Source organism: Xylaria bambusicola (genome assembly GCF_022495145.1).
Source record: "Xylaria bambusicola strain CBS 139988 unplaced genomic scaffold F5B22scaffold_1, whole genome shotgun sequence".
In the NCBI taxonomy this organism is placed as follows: Eukaryota; Fungi; Ascomycota; class Sordariomycetes; order Xylariales; family Xylariaceae; genus Xylaria; species Xylaria bambusicola.
The window spans coordinates 156775-170710 of NW_025953554.1; the positions used below are offsets into that span (position 1 = coordinate 156775).

General features: G+C 47.3%; 5 protein-coding genes across 5 annotated transcripts; 3 read left to right on the forward strand and 2 right to left on the reverse strand.

Moving 5' to 3' along the window:
* Positions 1-362: 362 nt before the first annotated feature.
* On the forward strand, positions 363-1217 carry F5B22DRAFT_640732 (uncharacterized protein; the record flags this gene model as incomplete). The annotated part of the gene is made up of 1 exon (XM_047977885.1): positions 363-1217. One exon carries the CDS (start codon positions 363-365, stop codon positions 1215-1217), a length of 855 nt encoding a protein of 284 aa, XP_047836144.1.
* An 874-nt stretch (positions 1218-2091) lies between these two features.
* F5B22DRAFT_582188 (uncharacterized protein) lies at positions 2092-3382 on the forward strand. The gene is made up of 3 exons (XM_047973281.1): positions 2092-2592; positions 2690-2810; positions 2901-3382. The coding sequence occupies exons 1-3, from the start codon at positions 2476-2478 to the stop codon at positions 3167-3169; spliced, it is 507 nt and encodes a 168-aa protein (XP_047836145.1). The 5' UTR covers positions 2092-2475; the 3' UTR covers positions 3170-3382.
* A 2001-nt stretch (positions 3383-5383) lies between these two features.
* On the forward strand, positions 5384-9061 carry F5B22DRAFT_2898 (docking domain of Afi1 for Arf3 in vesicle trafficking-domain-containing protein). Its single transcript, XM_047970394.1, has 3 exons — positions 5384-6865; positions 6935-8158; positions 8217-9061. Exons 1-3 carry the CDS (start codon positions 5969-5971, stop codon positions 8637-8639), a joined length of 2544 nt encoding a protein of 847 aa, XP_047836146.1. The 5' UTR covers positions 5384-5968; the 3' UTR covers positions 8640-9061.
* Positions 9062-9327: 266 nt separating this feature from the next.
* F5B22DRAFT_632359 (carbohydrate esterase family 1 protein) lies at positions 9328-10416 on the reverse strand (the record flags this gene model as incomplete). The annotated part of the gene is made up of 2 exons (XM_047976685.1): positions 9328-9405; positions 9607-10416. 2 exons carry the CDS (start codon positions 10414-10416, stop codon positions 9328-9330), a joined length of 888 nt encoding a protein of 295 aa, XP_047836147.1.
* Positions 10417-11356: 940 nt separating this feature from the next.
* On the reverse strand, positions 11357-12679 carry F5B22DRAFT_2990 (uncharacterized protein). Its single transcript, XM_047970501.1, has 3 exons — positions 12455-12679; positions 12215-12363; positions 11357-12090 (listed from the first exon to the last, which is right to left on the reverse strand). Exons 1-3 carry the CDS (start codon positions 12548-12550, stop codon positions 11928-11930), a joined length of 408 nt encoding a protein of 135 aa, XP_047836148.1. The 5' UTR covers positions 12551-12679; the 3' UTR covers positions 11357-11927.
* Positions 12680-13936: the final 1257 nt, after the last annotated feature.

Consider the following 13936-nt stretch of genomic DNA (forward strand, 5'->3'; position numbering starts at 1 on the left):
ACACTACATTGTTACAGGAACCCTAGTGATGTAGCTCTTTGTAGGGACTCTTGTCTCTTACAATAGATTGTTCTTTCACCCTTGAACTCATTCTTTCACGCACATCATACTTGTCACTCGGCATGAACGAGCATGTATTTGATTGTGATCATGGTCGTTGTTAGGTACGATTTGGTGAAGTACTTAAGTAGGGCAATTGAACCCCCCTCTCACTCAAGGCCACTTATGGGATATGCCAATATAATATTTTCCATTGAAAATTGTTCCAGAAAACACCTTCAAGTACGTACTAACAAAGTTTTGCGAATTGCTTTAGCAAATCTCCAGATAAAGCCCCCCTTTATCCCAATCACGACTTTACAATGTCTTCACCCAACAAGCCCCTTACACCTCCCGTGTATGCAACTAACGATTGGATCATAAGCCGTGCACGGGCTCTCATCAATTATGATTCATACGATGAAATCGAGCGTTGGCTTGATAATGAGGACGATGAAGATGATGGGTGTGCATTCCCAGAATATTCTGAAGATGGTGAGATTCGGGAATATGACCCTGATAATCGCGTTCTTACTCCTATGAATTTGGTTGAGAGGCTTGAAGCTGCCGCAACGAAGACGGAGAGATACGATGATGACGAAGAGGAAGAGTGGGATCTGAAGAATATTTATTCTTCCTTGTCGTTATCGTTCTCGCCTGGAGATGGATTTCCGCCATCTCCAGGTGATATATCGTCCCACCGAGACAGAGCAGTAGGTGAGACGGGGGTAACGTATGCAAGCTTAGACGAGATGCTACACAGGCCTTTCTTCTCCATGTCTCTTGAGCCTGATTTCTCCGCTGCTCCCGTTCAAACGGTCTCAACTCCAGCACAACTTCCTTCAAATGATTCTGCACCACAGTCTATCGCCGTGCCTCCACCAGCATACATAGCCCCAGACCGGCACAGACGGAAACAGTATGTCCGGCCTCGTTTGTATAGTTACTCAGACATGGATAACATGGAAAAGGGCCTCGGGATCGAGCGTGGTTTGTCGCCGATTCCAAGGGTACGGGGTCACTCTTCTTCTCGGAGTGGTTCACCTCCTTCCGCTTCCACTTCGAAAACGTCCACCGTTTCATCCCCTCGTCTTCATCAAGGTTCTGATCTAGATCCATTTTCCAGTGAAATCTCAGACAATGTAGATGACGTGAACACTACAGATTCTGTCCTCTAATTAAATAAAACAGCCCAGCCCAAGACTGCGCATCTCAAAAGAGCAGCTACGAAGGATGGTATCTCCCCCAGATTCTTCAGTCTGTAAAAGTGAAAGTTATAGATGATAAAACGAAATATATCGAGTCATATAAATTGATACATAGATAGACAGACTAATAACCATCGTAGAGAAGACGAATAATAGAAGTTAGAAAAGCAATAATTGTTATTTACGGATAGACTGTGATATGTTTGCTCACGTGGGTTGTGTACACTTGGTGATATGACTTAAGTAGTTGGTAACCTTCTCTCTAATATGCTATTGAACAAGGCAAATAATGTTGTCTGTCAGCATATCCCAGACTAGGGGAGATATCAGTGCAAGTAATTACTAGATTGATCCGGCATCTGTCTGGACAGTGTCTTCTCACATCACATTATGTCCGGTTGAATTCCTATTCACTTTTCTTACCTACTTAGTCCCTTTCAACTTTTGTTGCTATTGCCATTCTTCCTATATCGCTCCAATGCAATTAACGATTAACTATTATGGATATATGGAGCTTGTGCAATAACAAGAGCCATTAACACTCCCATACATGAGAACATGACAGAAGTTTAAGGACCTAGTTAGCCAGATGGTGTATATAGATAGTCTAGATTGAATCCTGTTAGCCCCTGAGACCTTGATAGCAATAGAAGTCTAACTTCCAATAGCCGCCTGCTGACAGTGGAAAACAATACGAAGCGCCTCGAGATTTATCATACAGCTCCTCAATGATTTGAGAGGGCCTGAGAACCTCGGCCTATCCTACTATTGGTAAGTTGGACAGAACACAAAGCGCTACATAAAGCCAACAATGGCTATCAGTACTAACAATGTGCTCTTTTATCCCTTCGTATGTACCAACAATCGACCAAGCGCGCTAACATCAGCAGAAGTTCAATCTCCCTCCGTATGTGCCACAGCCACTCTCGGCTGTGCCAAGTGTACAAAACCCCAGCCTATAAAACCCTCACAATCCCATTCCTAAATCTCAGTGTTACCCAATATTACCGACATTCTGGCTTCGTGCTATCTACCCTATTTGCCCGTTCAAAACGTGCTTTTGAACCAAGATTTGCTGAAAAGTCGTGATCTCAAGGACTTCGATCACGCTTACGTAAGTCGAGTTGTGAAACTGCACTTGTCAGCAGGCAGCCACGAGATACCTAAGCAGCTTGAGAAAGCTTTGCCAGAAATTTACAGAATCAATTTCTCGCCAAAATCGGAGACTATGTGGTCAGCGATGAAGCGGATATTCAATTACCTCGCGAACCTAGAATGGACCGAGCGAGTGCAACACGCGTGCACGTTCTGTGACCGGTCGAAGCTGACTAAGATCGTTTACGAAGTAAGCTTTCCTCACTCCGTACCTAATAGAGATAGATTCCCACTGTGATATATCATGCGGATCAAGAGCGGGCAAAGCTGACCATGTAATATTGTAGGATGACGATATCCTCGCCATAGAAAACCGGCGGCTTGCAGGCGAATCGCACTGGCTGATCATGCCGAAGACGCACGGGATACGGGACATCGAGGCACTCAATGGCGAACACCTCGACACACGTAAGTCCGCCATTCCTATTCTCCCCCGTATAAACCACACTCCTCTATCCTTATTTCTTTAATACCAAACACCACCTAACCCTGATGTAGTACAAGCAATGGACCGCGTGAAGAACCATCTCATCGCCCAGCATTGCACGGACGTACCCAGCTCGGCCATCATCTCGGGGTACCACCGGGGCCGGCGACCGCTACTAGGCAACATTTACTACCCGGACATCATCTCCATCCACCATTTACATCTGCACGTCATCGTGCGGCCGCGGTGGATATTGCGGGTGTTTAAATATCCGGCTTGGTTGCCGCTTATGTGGAAGTCGGATGTTGCGGTATTGAAGGAGGTGAGGCGCTTGGTGTAAATGGTTGACATCGGAAAATGGAAGAGCGTACGCAGTTATATGTTGATTTGGATGATATACCCCGTAGGACAGGATTTACTGCATCTACTTTGCTGTCATGATAGATATTATACCATGGTGCATGCCGAATAAATACCCTTAATATCTGTCTTCAAGGATCTGGATAAATCAAGCTTTGTGATAGATACAATGAAAGAATACTGGGAATTGATAGCATTTTTTAAGCTGTGTTAGCTGACTGAACGTTTTTTCTCTCTATTGGGTTATGGTGATTGTGACGTACTATATAAACCGTTAATTCCGCACGTTGGATTAACGGCCGTCGTTTTTCCTCCGTCACAGTGACAAAATTTCCTTTGAAGATATCTGTAAATTTACAGTAGAAGCCAAACGACAGTTCAGCAAGACCCTTAAGTAGGTACATAAATATGTATGATGATGTTGCGTTCTTCCACGCATGAGGGTTTGAATTATGTCTCTCACGGAATTGAAGTGCAGTACTATACCATAAAATTACCAAAAGAAGAAAAAAATGATTGTTAGGTCGGGAATCTAAACCTGACACCTTGCAACCACTATATATGATCCTGCAAGCAATGGTGGAATAATGAACGAGAGAGAGAAATAGACCGATAGCGCTACCTTGTGGTGGTATTAATATGTGATTTACTCAGGTTACTCTAGACACAGTGGTGTCTTTTTCTATTTTCCCTGTTCTACTGAAATCCGATAGTTATTGTAACTAGTAAAGAGAGATCTCTGGGTATTTTACTGAGAAGTTCAAGCTGTACCCGCGAGGTCTTATCTCTATCTTTTAGTAGTGGTCTTGGGTCAATGACAGGCCATGTAAATAGTGGCGAAAAGTAGATACGCAAATTTGTTGAATCTGGTGTTGGAAGCCTTGGACGTGAGTAATGTGATGCATAGGTTCTGATGGTCTTCCAGATGGTCCGGTGAGAGAGCAATCAGCCCTTGCCAACGTGAGAGAAATTATGGTATAATGATATATCATCCTCACCATCAGTAATGGCGACAGTTGGTTATGGGCAATTCAGGATTAGCTTAAAACAATTTATTAAGCGCATGGAATACGATGCAGATGTTCTGTGTGTGCTGAGTTTAGGAAGACCTTTTTAAGTAATGTCAATCCTAATTATATGACTTAGGTAGGCTTCGACGCTTCGTCAACATCACATACCAATACGGGGGGGGGCGTATATTAAATATATATTAGTTCTTGGTTACACAGGCACATGGAATGGTTACAGAGTGCAATGCTGTACCACTGACCCTCGTACTGGCAGTTAATGTTTCCCCAATGAAAAGAAAAAAACGAGGCGCATGCAGTGTAAGGAAAAGAGAGGCAGACAGCTGGGAGAGAACCTTTGGAAAGATGTGGCAGGTGGGATGTTTCCGGATTGGGAAAACCGAGTTGGTTGGCATAGGCTGAAGCGAATCTTGGCGAGGCTTGGCTGGCGCAGTTGGGGCGCACTCGTTTTCCAAGACGGGCTCGTGCTGGGCCTGGCTGGGCGGCCGAGGCGGGCGGGATGATGAGGCTGCTGGCTGAATGTGGTTTCAGCAGTGTGTCGGGGGTTTCCCCTTGGGGATTTGCATGGGGATTGCATCTTACCGACTGCATACTTACTTTACTGTACATGCTGCCATCGATGGATGTATGTCATAGATGTCATGGATATCATGGATATCATGGATATGTTCTTAAGTAAGTAGGTGGGTGTGTTTCTTGGGAACTTGACAGACCCCGCTGTGTCTGTGCTCGAGGAATCAAGACAGCGAATGTAAGCGATAGACGAGATACCCACATGTAAGTAGGTGGGTTTTGGCTTGAATGGACGCTGTGTTACAGTGAGGTTAACCCATTGTAGGCACTTACCCAGCACTTATCTAATACGGCCCCTACTAATAATAGCGATTGGCGGTTGGGAATGGCGGGGCTCGGCACTGTCGAAAATAACCTTCTACCTAAGTTAGGTATGTATGTAGAAGTCCATGTAGAAGTTTGTACAGGGGATCAAGCTTGGAAAAGTCAAAAAGACGCCTAAACTGACCAAACAGAGGGGCTCTGAGGGGTAATGAAGAAAAAAAAAAAAAGGGATACGGTAGATAGATAGACCTGATCCTGTACCTAGTTGGTCGGTTGTTGCGCGCGCGGCTGATTAGGACTGGGCCAGAGACTGGACTTAGGTATCCCTACCTAATCCAGCCATCCTGGGAACCCTGGCACAATTCCCGCCATTGGACCCCAAAGACTGGTGGTACCTAGGTACCTACCGCTCCCCCTTACCACAACGCCGACCCTTTGAAACATTGCGACGTCGTAAAGGGAGGATCCTGTCACCACCGCCCAGTGCCCACTGCCAACACCATGGCTGTCGTCCTATAGTAGGCCATGCCTCCATTCTATCCGCGAGCCGAAATTCCCCTTCTTCTATCCTCGTATGCCCTCTGACAACGGGGTCCTATCGTCGAAAAGGGGGTGCACTGCACGCTCTACCCACCTACCGACTGGTCGGATCGGATCGTCTTAGACCAATTGCTTGCCTGAAAGACCCGAGCGCGGAAATCACAACTTCGCAAAACCATTGCACCGCATTGGATGACAACCACAGACGTAATAAAGGCTGGCTCGCCGGTTCTGGTGATACCATAGTGTCGTGCGACGGCCATCGGGAGGAATACGAACTCACTGGACCGAAACCGTCACGACCTGTCCTACTTACTCTGTATATATCTATATATACCTACCTCCACCAACCACATTGACTCAGCCTGTCGAACATGGCCTCGACGCAGTCGGCCTTGCCGTATCTATCGCGAACAACCACCAACCAGTCCTACTCCAATGGTTCGGGCTCCGGCGTTGGTATCGGAGTCGGGTCCGGGAGTGCTGGCGGGAACCAGCGCACATCCCTTTCATCCTTCCCTTCTTCGCGGTCCAACTCCGCTTCCGGCATCTCACCTCCCTCGAGACCTCTACACTCTCCTAACCCGAATACCACCGACCCAGACCGCACATCCCACCCGAGCTCTAATTCCAAGACATCATCTCTTGCGAGCCAAACCGTAGCCTCGGATGATTCATCGCTCTCCATTTTGGCTACAAGTCATCCCATGTCCAAATCACCGAGAAAGTTGCGATCCCAATACCCACGAGAGTCCTCTGAGAACCATGTCGAGTATATTTTAGTGGCGTCCTTTGATATAGACCGCGGCCCTGTCATGGAGCACCAGTTCCCCGTCGCTATTACCGGCGATGAGCATATGTTGGCCGAATTGATGTTACCCGATCAGGCCCATGCACGTACCCAGGATTGGACCATTTTCTTCTTACACAAAGACTCGAATCAGGAAGAAGAGGAGCAGGAGCAAAAACGGAAAGAAGCACGGCGTCGAAGAAGGAAGAGGCGGAGAGATAGAGAAGCCGGGATTATCACTGAGGAGGATGATACTGATGATGAAAACGACACCCATCGAGGGGGGAACGGTAATAACGAAGATGATGATGATGGGAGCGACGCTGAGTCGACCGATTCAGAACCAGAGGGAGGGGAGGGACCGCCGCTGATCTATGTCTTGAACTTGGTTTACACGAAACACGACAAAACGGTGAAACGAGGCGCTGTGGTCAAGGCCATGGCTATATGTACACGACATCCGTTCCTCCATATATACAAGGTTCGTCTACAGCGCATCTCTCCACAGGGATACGTTTAGTTACTGATTGACCAATGCTAACCTTTTCAGCCTCTTTTATTACTGGCGCTCGAAGAATATTTCAAATCTCCAGTTCCAGAAACTTTATCCATGCTTTACGATGCCGTCAATGACATGGATCTCTCCTTGATGCCGAGGCTCAGCTTGTTAGAGAAGTATCTGTTGCAGTCTAGTGACAATAAGGATCTTTTCGTCGAAAAGTTTGAGCGCATGGTGCAAAAGCGAATTGCTGAGGATAGGAACGACTCCGTTGGTGAGCCCTTTGATGCTAGTAGAAGTCCGCCTAAGCCTCAAAGCATCTCCAGGGCCGGGACAAAAGCGTACCTCGAGGGCCATACCGCCTACTCTGTACCACGAGATACACACGAATTCGAGAGTAGGGTTATGTACAAGGGCATACCCATCCCCGTCAAGATTCCAACAGCCACCATGCCAGAGACGGTGGGCGACTTCTCTCTCGTGAAGCTGATCCAAAACTTCTCCGAGCCACATGCCAAGTCCATGCAGCCCTTTACATTACATCCCCATCTGACGACAAATGGGCCTAGCACACATCCCATCATGGTTTTGGCCAATGCCCTGCTGACGCAGAAGAGAATTATTTTTCTTGGTCACAATATGCCTTCGGGTGACGTGGCGGAAGCGGTACTTGCCGCTTGTGCTCTCGCTTCTGGTGGCTTGCTGAGAGGCTTTACTCGCTTCGCCTTTCCCTACACGGATCTGACAAAGATCGATGACCTGCTGAAGGTTCCCGGTTTCATAGCTGGTGTAACAAACCCTACGTTTGAGATGCATCCTGAATGGTGGGACCTTTTGTGCGACCTTCCTAGTGGACGGATGAAGATTAGCAGCAAGATTGATCCAGCACCAATAACTGAAGGCCTGGGCTACTTTCAACAACAACACCCATCTTTTATCCAACAGCTAAGCGGCTCTAATACGTCCACCGACCTGACTGGGGATGTGATCTTCATGAACGACATACTCAAGAGCATACAGGCACGGCTTGGCGAACGAGTCATTCGGGCTAAATGGCGAGACTGGGTTCTAAGGTTCACTCGCATAGCTGCTGCTTTCGAAGAGAGCGTGTATGGTGCCAGTGCACTTTATATAGGTGGCGAGGAACATGAACAAATCACTGGCGGTCATGGATTTGTCTGGGCAGACGAATCCGCCAAGCAGAAAGAGCTTGCCGGTAATGTCTACAGGATTGAGGGTTGGAGAAACACGAGGAGCTATTATAGTTTTATTCAGGTATGGTTTAAACAGTCCTACGTCCCAGAAATTTCTTTTATATCTAACCATGGCATAGGATCTTGGCCAGTTATATACTATTCGACCCTTAAAAGGGCTGGACTTGCACCATATGCATGATCGTCTACGCACACAGCGACTCAACTCAGCGCAGAGTCGGGAGCTATATCTCTCCTTCGCCAAATCAGTCTGGTCATACGACGAAATATGTCTACTGCTTACGGTGGCACCCGAATCACATGCCGGCCTATTCTATGTCGCGCTCGGGCTCTTCCACAAAGATCGCGACGTCCGCATTAAAGTCTCAGAGCTTCTGGAGCGCGTCGCCGAGCATGAGGCCGGACAGCACTGGTGGAAGGGCCTTAGCCGGTACCAGAAGCTCGCATTCCACCGCATACGGCGCGAAGCCGAGGCCGAGATGAGGGCTAAATTAGAGAAGGAGGGCATCATTACTTCCGACCTGGCGAAGAGAATAAGCTGAAAGAAAAAAGCCGAACGACGAAACGCAACGAAGATGAATGAATTAATGAATTGATTTGAAGAGAAGAATAATTTTTTTTTTAGTCATGTCATGGCTCCATGTTCAAAGCATATTTGCAAGTTTTACTTATTTGCACAAAACCTACGGACAAGCAAGCTCAGAATCATGTTATTATTGTTTACTGTTTATTGTTATTGGTATTGTTTTTATTTTTATTTTTTTTATTTTTTATAACTTCATTGCTCTTGCGCTGCTGGCATGATGATATCCCCCTCCTCGCAACAGAACAGGCTAATATCTTAGCAAATACTTGCATACACACATTTAGTTGTGGTGGTGGCTGTTGTTGTTTATACTTTTGATAATGCAGTGAATATAGTATAACGCTAGGTATATACATTATATATAGACGTTTACGTCGAAGCGGGATGGGCTAAAATGGAAAGAAACTCTGAGGATCATCATGATTTTTATTCATACTTGATAAACTCGATCTTCGTGACGTGCGTGCGTGTGTGTGCTTTACTTCTTTCCGTATGTCTCCGAGCACAACTTAGAGAAGTGATCGGTGTTTAGAATTTGTCTGACTGCTGCTGTCCGTATTGGAACAAGAAAACCGCATAAATACATACAAGAATCTGTGATATTGTTTTTTTTTATATATATTTGAATCATCTGTATGTTTTACTTACAAGAGGTACTTGGCGGCGTGTTCCACGTGGTCTTGGGCGAACGTCGAGATGAAGTAGTACGAGTGGTCGTAGTTCTGATTTCGAGTTCTCTTGTTAGTAGAACGTACTCCGATTATCATCCGTAATAGAACATCATGAGAACACGACGTGTTTTAACGAAAAAAAAGAGAAGACCAGAAGCAGGAAAGAGAGCAGAGTAAAGAGTAAAGAGAAAGACAATCTGGAAGAGAAAAGGGAAAAAAGGAAAAAGAAAAAGAAAAGAAAGCACTACTAACCTGCTGATACCGCACCTCGACCCCCTTGACACCAGCCTCCTTAACCGCCTTCTCGAAATTCTCAGGGAGCAATTGACCCTGCTTATAAAAGTTATCGCCCGTGCCAACATCAATCAAGGCCTTGAGATCCTTCCCCTTCCACTCGTCCCCCGCAACCAACTCCGTCGCATCATGCTTCTTCCACGCATCCTTGTCGCTCCCCAGATATCCCGCGAAGGCCTTCTCGCCCCACGGACACACGCTGGGATTGCTGATCGGGGCGAACGCGGACACGCTCCTGTATTTCCCCGGGTTCTTCAGATACAGCGTGAGCGCGCCGTGGCCGCCCATGGAATGCCCCGTGATGCTGACCCTCTCGCTATCAAGCTTTCCTGCAAGAGGGTTGTCGGAGGAAGAGGAGAATAACGCCGACGGGAGCTCAGACGTGATGTAGCTGTACATATTGTAGTTCTTGCTCCACGGGTCCTGCGTGGCGTCTACGTAGAACCCCGCGGCGCTCCCGAAGTCGTAGCTGTCGTCCTCGCCCGCGATGTTCGCCCCGCGCGGGGAGGTATCCGGCCATACGACGGCGATCCCGTGTTTCGCCGCGTGCGCCTGGAAGAAGCCCTTGTCGCTGCAGTTGTCGGGCGTGCAGGTGAGGCCGGATAGGTAGATGAGGACGGGCACTTTGGTATTGTTGGTGGAGGAGAGGGCGGCGGGAGGGAGGTATACGCTGACGGCCATGGGGGTTTGCGTCGTGCTGGAATCGTGCGAGAGCTTGAGGAGTTGGCCGCCGAAGTTGGCGATTGTGGCTTTTACTTCGAAACCCATCTTGTTGAATCCGGATGGTTGGATGATGCGGGGTTGATTGTTGGTGGTGGATGAAGTTGTTGTGGTGATTCTGTTTGGCTCGAAAGAGATGTGAGTATAGGTATTGATGATGTTTGCTTTCGATTAGGGCGAGACAGGGTAGTCCTCGACAGATAGATATATGTATGTATGTATGTATTGTACGGTATATCTGTTTTTGATGTTGGAGGAATAGTAGGTACTGGGAAGAGGGGGAGAGAGCTGGACAAATACCAGGAATGGATAAATAGATGGTAGAACAAATAATAAAAACTACATGACTTACACACGACGGACGCTTGCGACTTGAAAGCAGGTATTACGAGCAACGACCCTAGGAATTGAGGCTCTGGAACAAAATGATAACTTAAGAATCGAGGACATCGGGACACTATCGGCTGATATATCTACCTACCTATATACTTATTCCAGTACGGTATCCATCTAACTTCCTCTCCTCTCCTCTTACTACCTAACCTACATGATAAGGGGCGTGCGCCATTCAGCTCTATTCTACCCCTTCGTTTATCTCGTCTCCCCACCTCCCATCTCCATCTCACACCTATCCAATAATAGCGTCCACACCCAGTAAACAACCCTCCGACTCGGCCGGCAGTTTTCGATCTAGCCCTTTATCAACTTTACCATGGAGGTATATATCGACTAGTAAGTAAATGTATGTGTAATAAATATTATATGTAATGTACGGCAGTATGTAAGTAGGTGAAGCTTCTTCCCGCCTACCCCTCCATGTTCAACCCCACATTGGAGGCGCCGGCCAAGAGGACCCGGTGCGTCATAGCCGTTTAATGCGGTGCGGACGCGCCGTCTCCAAATTCCAAGATAACTCCGAATCCCGGGTTAAATCCAAACCTGAACCCATCAGTCGGATCATGATACTGGATGTACTTAGAAGTTAAGACGGGTGATAAGAGTAGGTAAATCTCAAGAGACGATATCTGTAGAAGGAGAAATTGGGGAGAAATCGCTTAATGTGTGCCTAGGTAACTCAAGCAAGATGATAACGAGTAAGATGGTGAGAATGGTGGGATTTGTATCTTTTTTATTCATTGATTTCTGACCAAAAATTGCTTGCGCTAAGGTATCTATCTATCTAATCACTTTCAAACCCGAAACGCCTGCTGTTCATACTAAGGTAGGTAGGTAGGTAGTATGCCACCTCATATCGATTGAAACCAGTGATGCGATTAGGTGAACAGGGTGGGCGGTGATAAAGGAAGGATACACCACAATGCTGTCCATGTCCCGTATTCTTCTTTCACAATGCACTGCTTTTCGTATCACTATAAGTATAATTGAGCAGCCCCAATATCAATTACGAAAAAGCGCCATAGGACTAGAGGATATGTATCCTCGACGATTATCCATGGGATGCAATAACGTCGCAGAGCATCCGCTCAGGAGTACATTCCGGAAGACAAGAAGGCAACAGGCACAGCTCGAATCCGACTCATCAGACCGAAAACCGCTGTCTAAGCCGTCGTCGAGTCTGTAATGTTCTTGTGGCAGTCAAAGGACGCGAGGCTCTCGTCCCACGAGATCTTGGTCAGGTCGTACTTATTCGGGTTGTCGAAGTAAAAGGCGCCGCCAAATGTGCATCCCGTCGGCGACTTGCAGATATCTGAGCATTTACTCCTGTTGTTTGCGCACGGTATGTTAGTCGTTGTTTTATTTCATTCGGTCCGAGCGCCACCGTGAAAGAGAGAGAGAGAGAGGGAAGATAGAGGGAAAAGAAAGAAGGGAATATGAGTTTCCTTACACTCGTGGCCAGCAGTAGAAGTCATCGCCGTCGGGGGCGAATGTCCGCGTGTTGTGGTAGAAGTCCGCCGACACGTCGTGGCATTCATCTAGGGCGTAGGCCTCGTAGTGGCAGAGGCCGGTCGCATTAGCGCCCTGACATAACAGGACCTGTTTGTTGCGGAGACGAAAGTTAGCTGGATGGAAGGTTTGGGCGACGAAGAGCACGAAATTGTGTTTGCGATTTGGGAGAGAGACTTACACCGCCGACTGCCCGCTTAGCTACCGCTGGCTTGGGCAGGGCTGAGACCGAGGTCGCGGCAACGAGGAATGTGGCGATGACGCTGGTCAATTGCATCTTTGGTCGATTGGTTGGGTGTATAGATACGATTGCAAGATATACAATTGAGAAGAATGGTATGCTATAGTCGCTCACACGGGACTGGGCGAAGCTGTAGTAGTCGTAGAGGAAGGGGTTGTAGCAGCAGTAGTAGTAGTAATGGTTGTCGATGATGTCGATGTCGATGCGTACAAAGGCTGAGAGGGTGTATGTGTCTCTTTGTTTGGAAATACGTCACAGCTAAACTTTTTTTTTAAATCGTTGCGAATGGCTCTTTTAGGACATGAAAACGGACGTGCGATTGTAGTTCTCGCTATGGTGAAAAACGAGGTGAGATGTAGGGAGGTGATGTTGGAATGGCCAGTCAATCATAGGGATGAGGACACTGGTGGAAAAATGAGGGTGTCGCATGTCGATACATATACCTATATATATACTATAGTTACCTATCTTTTCTCTCACTTGCGATATAAACATATGTTTATCCGTGCTACCTCCTCTGGCGACAAGTACAGCCTGACAAGACGGCAGGCAGGCAATGACGATGACGGGTGATGGAAGGCATCCTTGCTGCACTTGCATGCAAACTACCCTTCCTTTCCGCTCGTACCGATGAACCACCATACAAGGGATTAAAGGGGTCAGGCTATGTGTTGGCGGTGTTGATGATATTGGTGACGAAATTGCCCATTTTATCTCGCTACACTGGTCTCACAAGAGCGATCCTAGACTAGATTGGCTGCCGAATATGCCGCAGACATGGTATCTACCTGTTTGAATTGGATCGCGGTGTGTACAAGGCTGTAAATGGCATGGCAACATAGAAATTGGGTGAATAATCGAGGGAAGATCGTCGCCATGGCAGCTCCCTGCCACTACTTTATTGTGCAGAGTAAATCGGGGTGATCCCGGACCCCTCGTGTGACCTGCACCCAGGGATTCGGAAAGAAACACCGACTTCTCTCTGTCTTTGGCGACGCCGCAAATTGATTGCTGTGTGAATTGGGGGCATCTGGACCGACCGGTAAATTATCTAGGCCCAGACTCATCTTTTTATGTTATGTTGTTGCATTACGATCCCCTCCACTGCTGGGGGTTTAATCATGTTTCTTAATGAAGGACTTAGCATAGGTAGGTAGCAGCCCAGTTTGCTGGCGCGATACATGTAGATACCGAGGTAAGGTAAGTATCTATTTGGGCACACAAGGCTTAAGAGGAGATAGCAAGGGAGGAATTCTTACTGAATGTTGATGGCGGCATCTCGCAGGCAACGGCACGTAGCAGCGGAACATGAGCATTGCTGCTATGTAACATCTCGTATCGACCTCAGCTTGCCATCAGGAATGATCGAATGTATTGCTCGAGCCATTGCTGCCTTTGATTGGCCGTCATCCATGCTGCTAC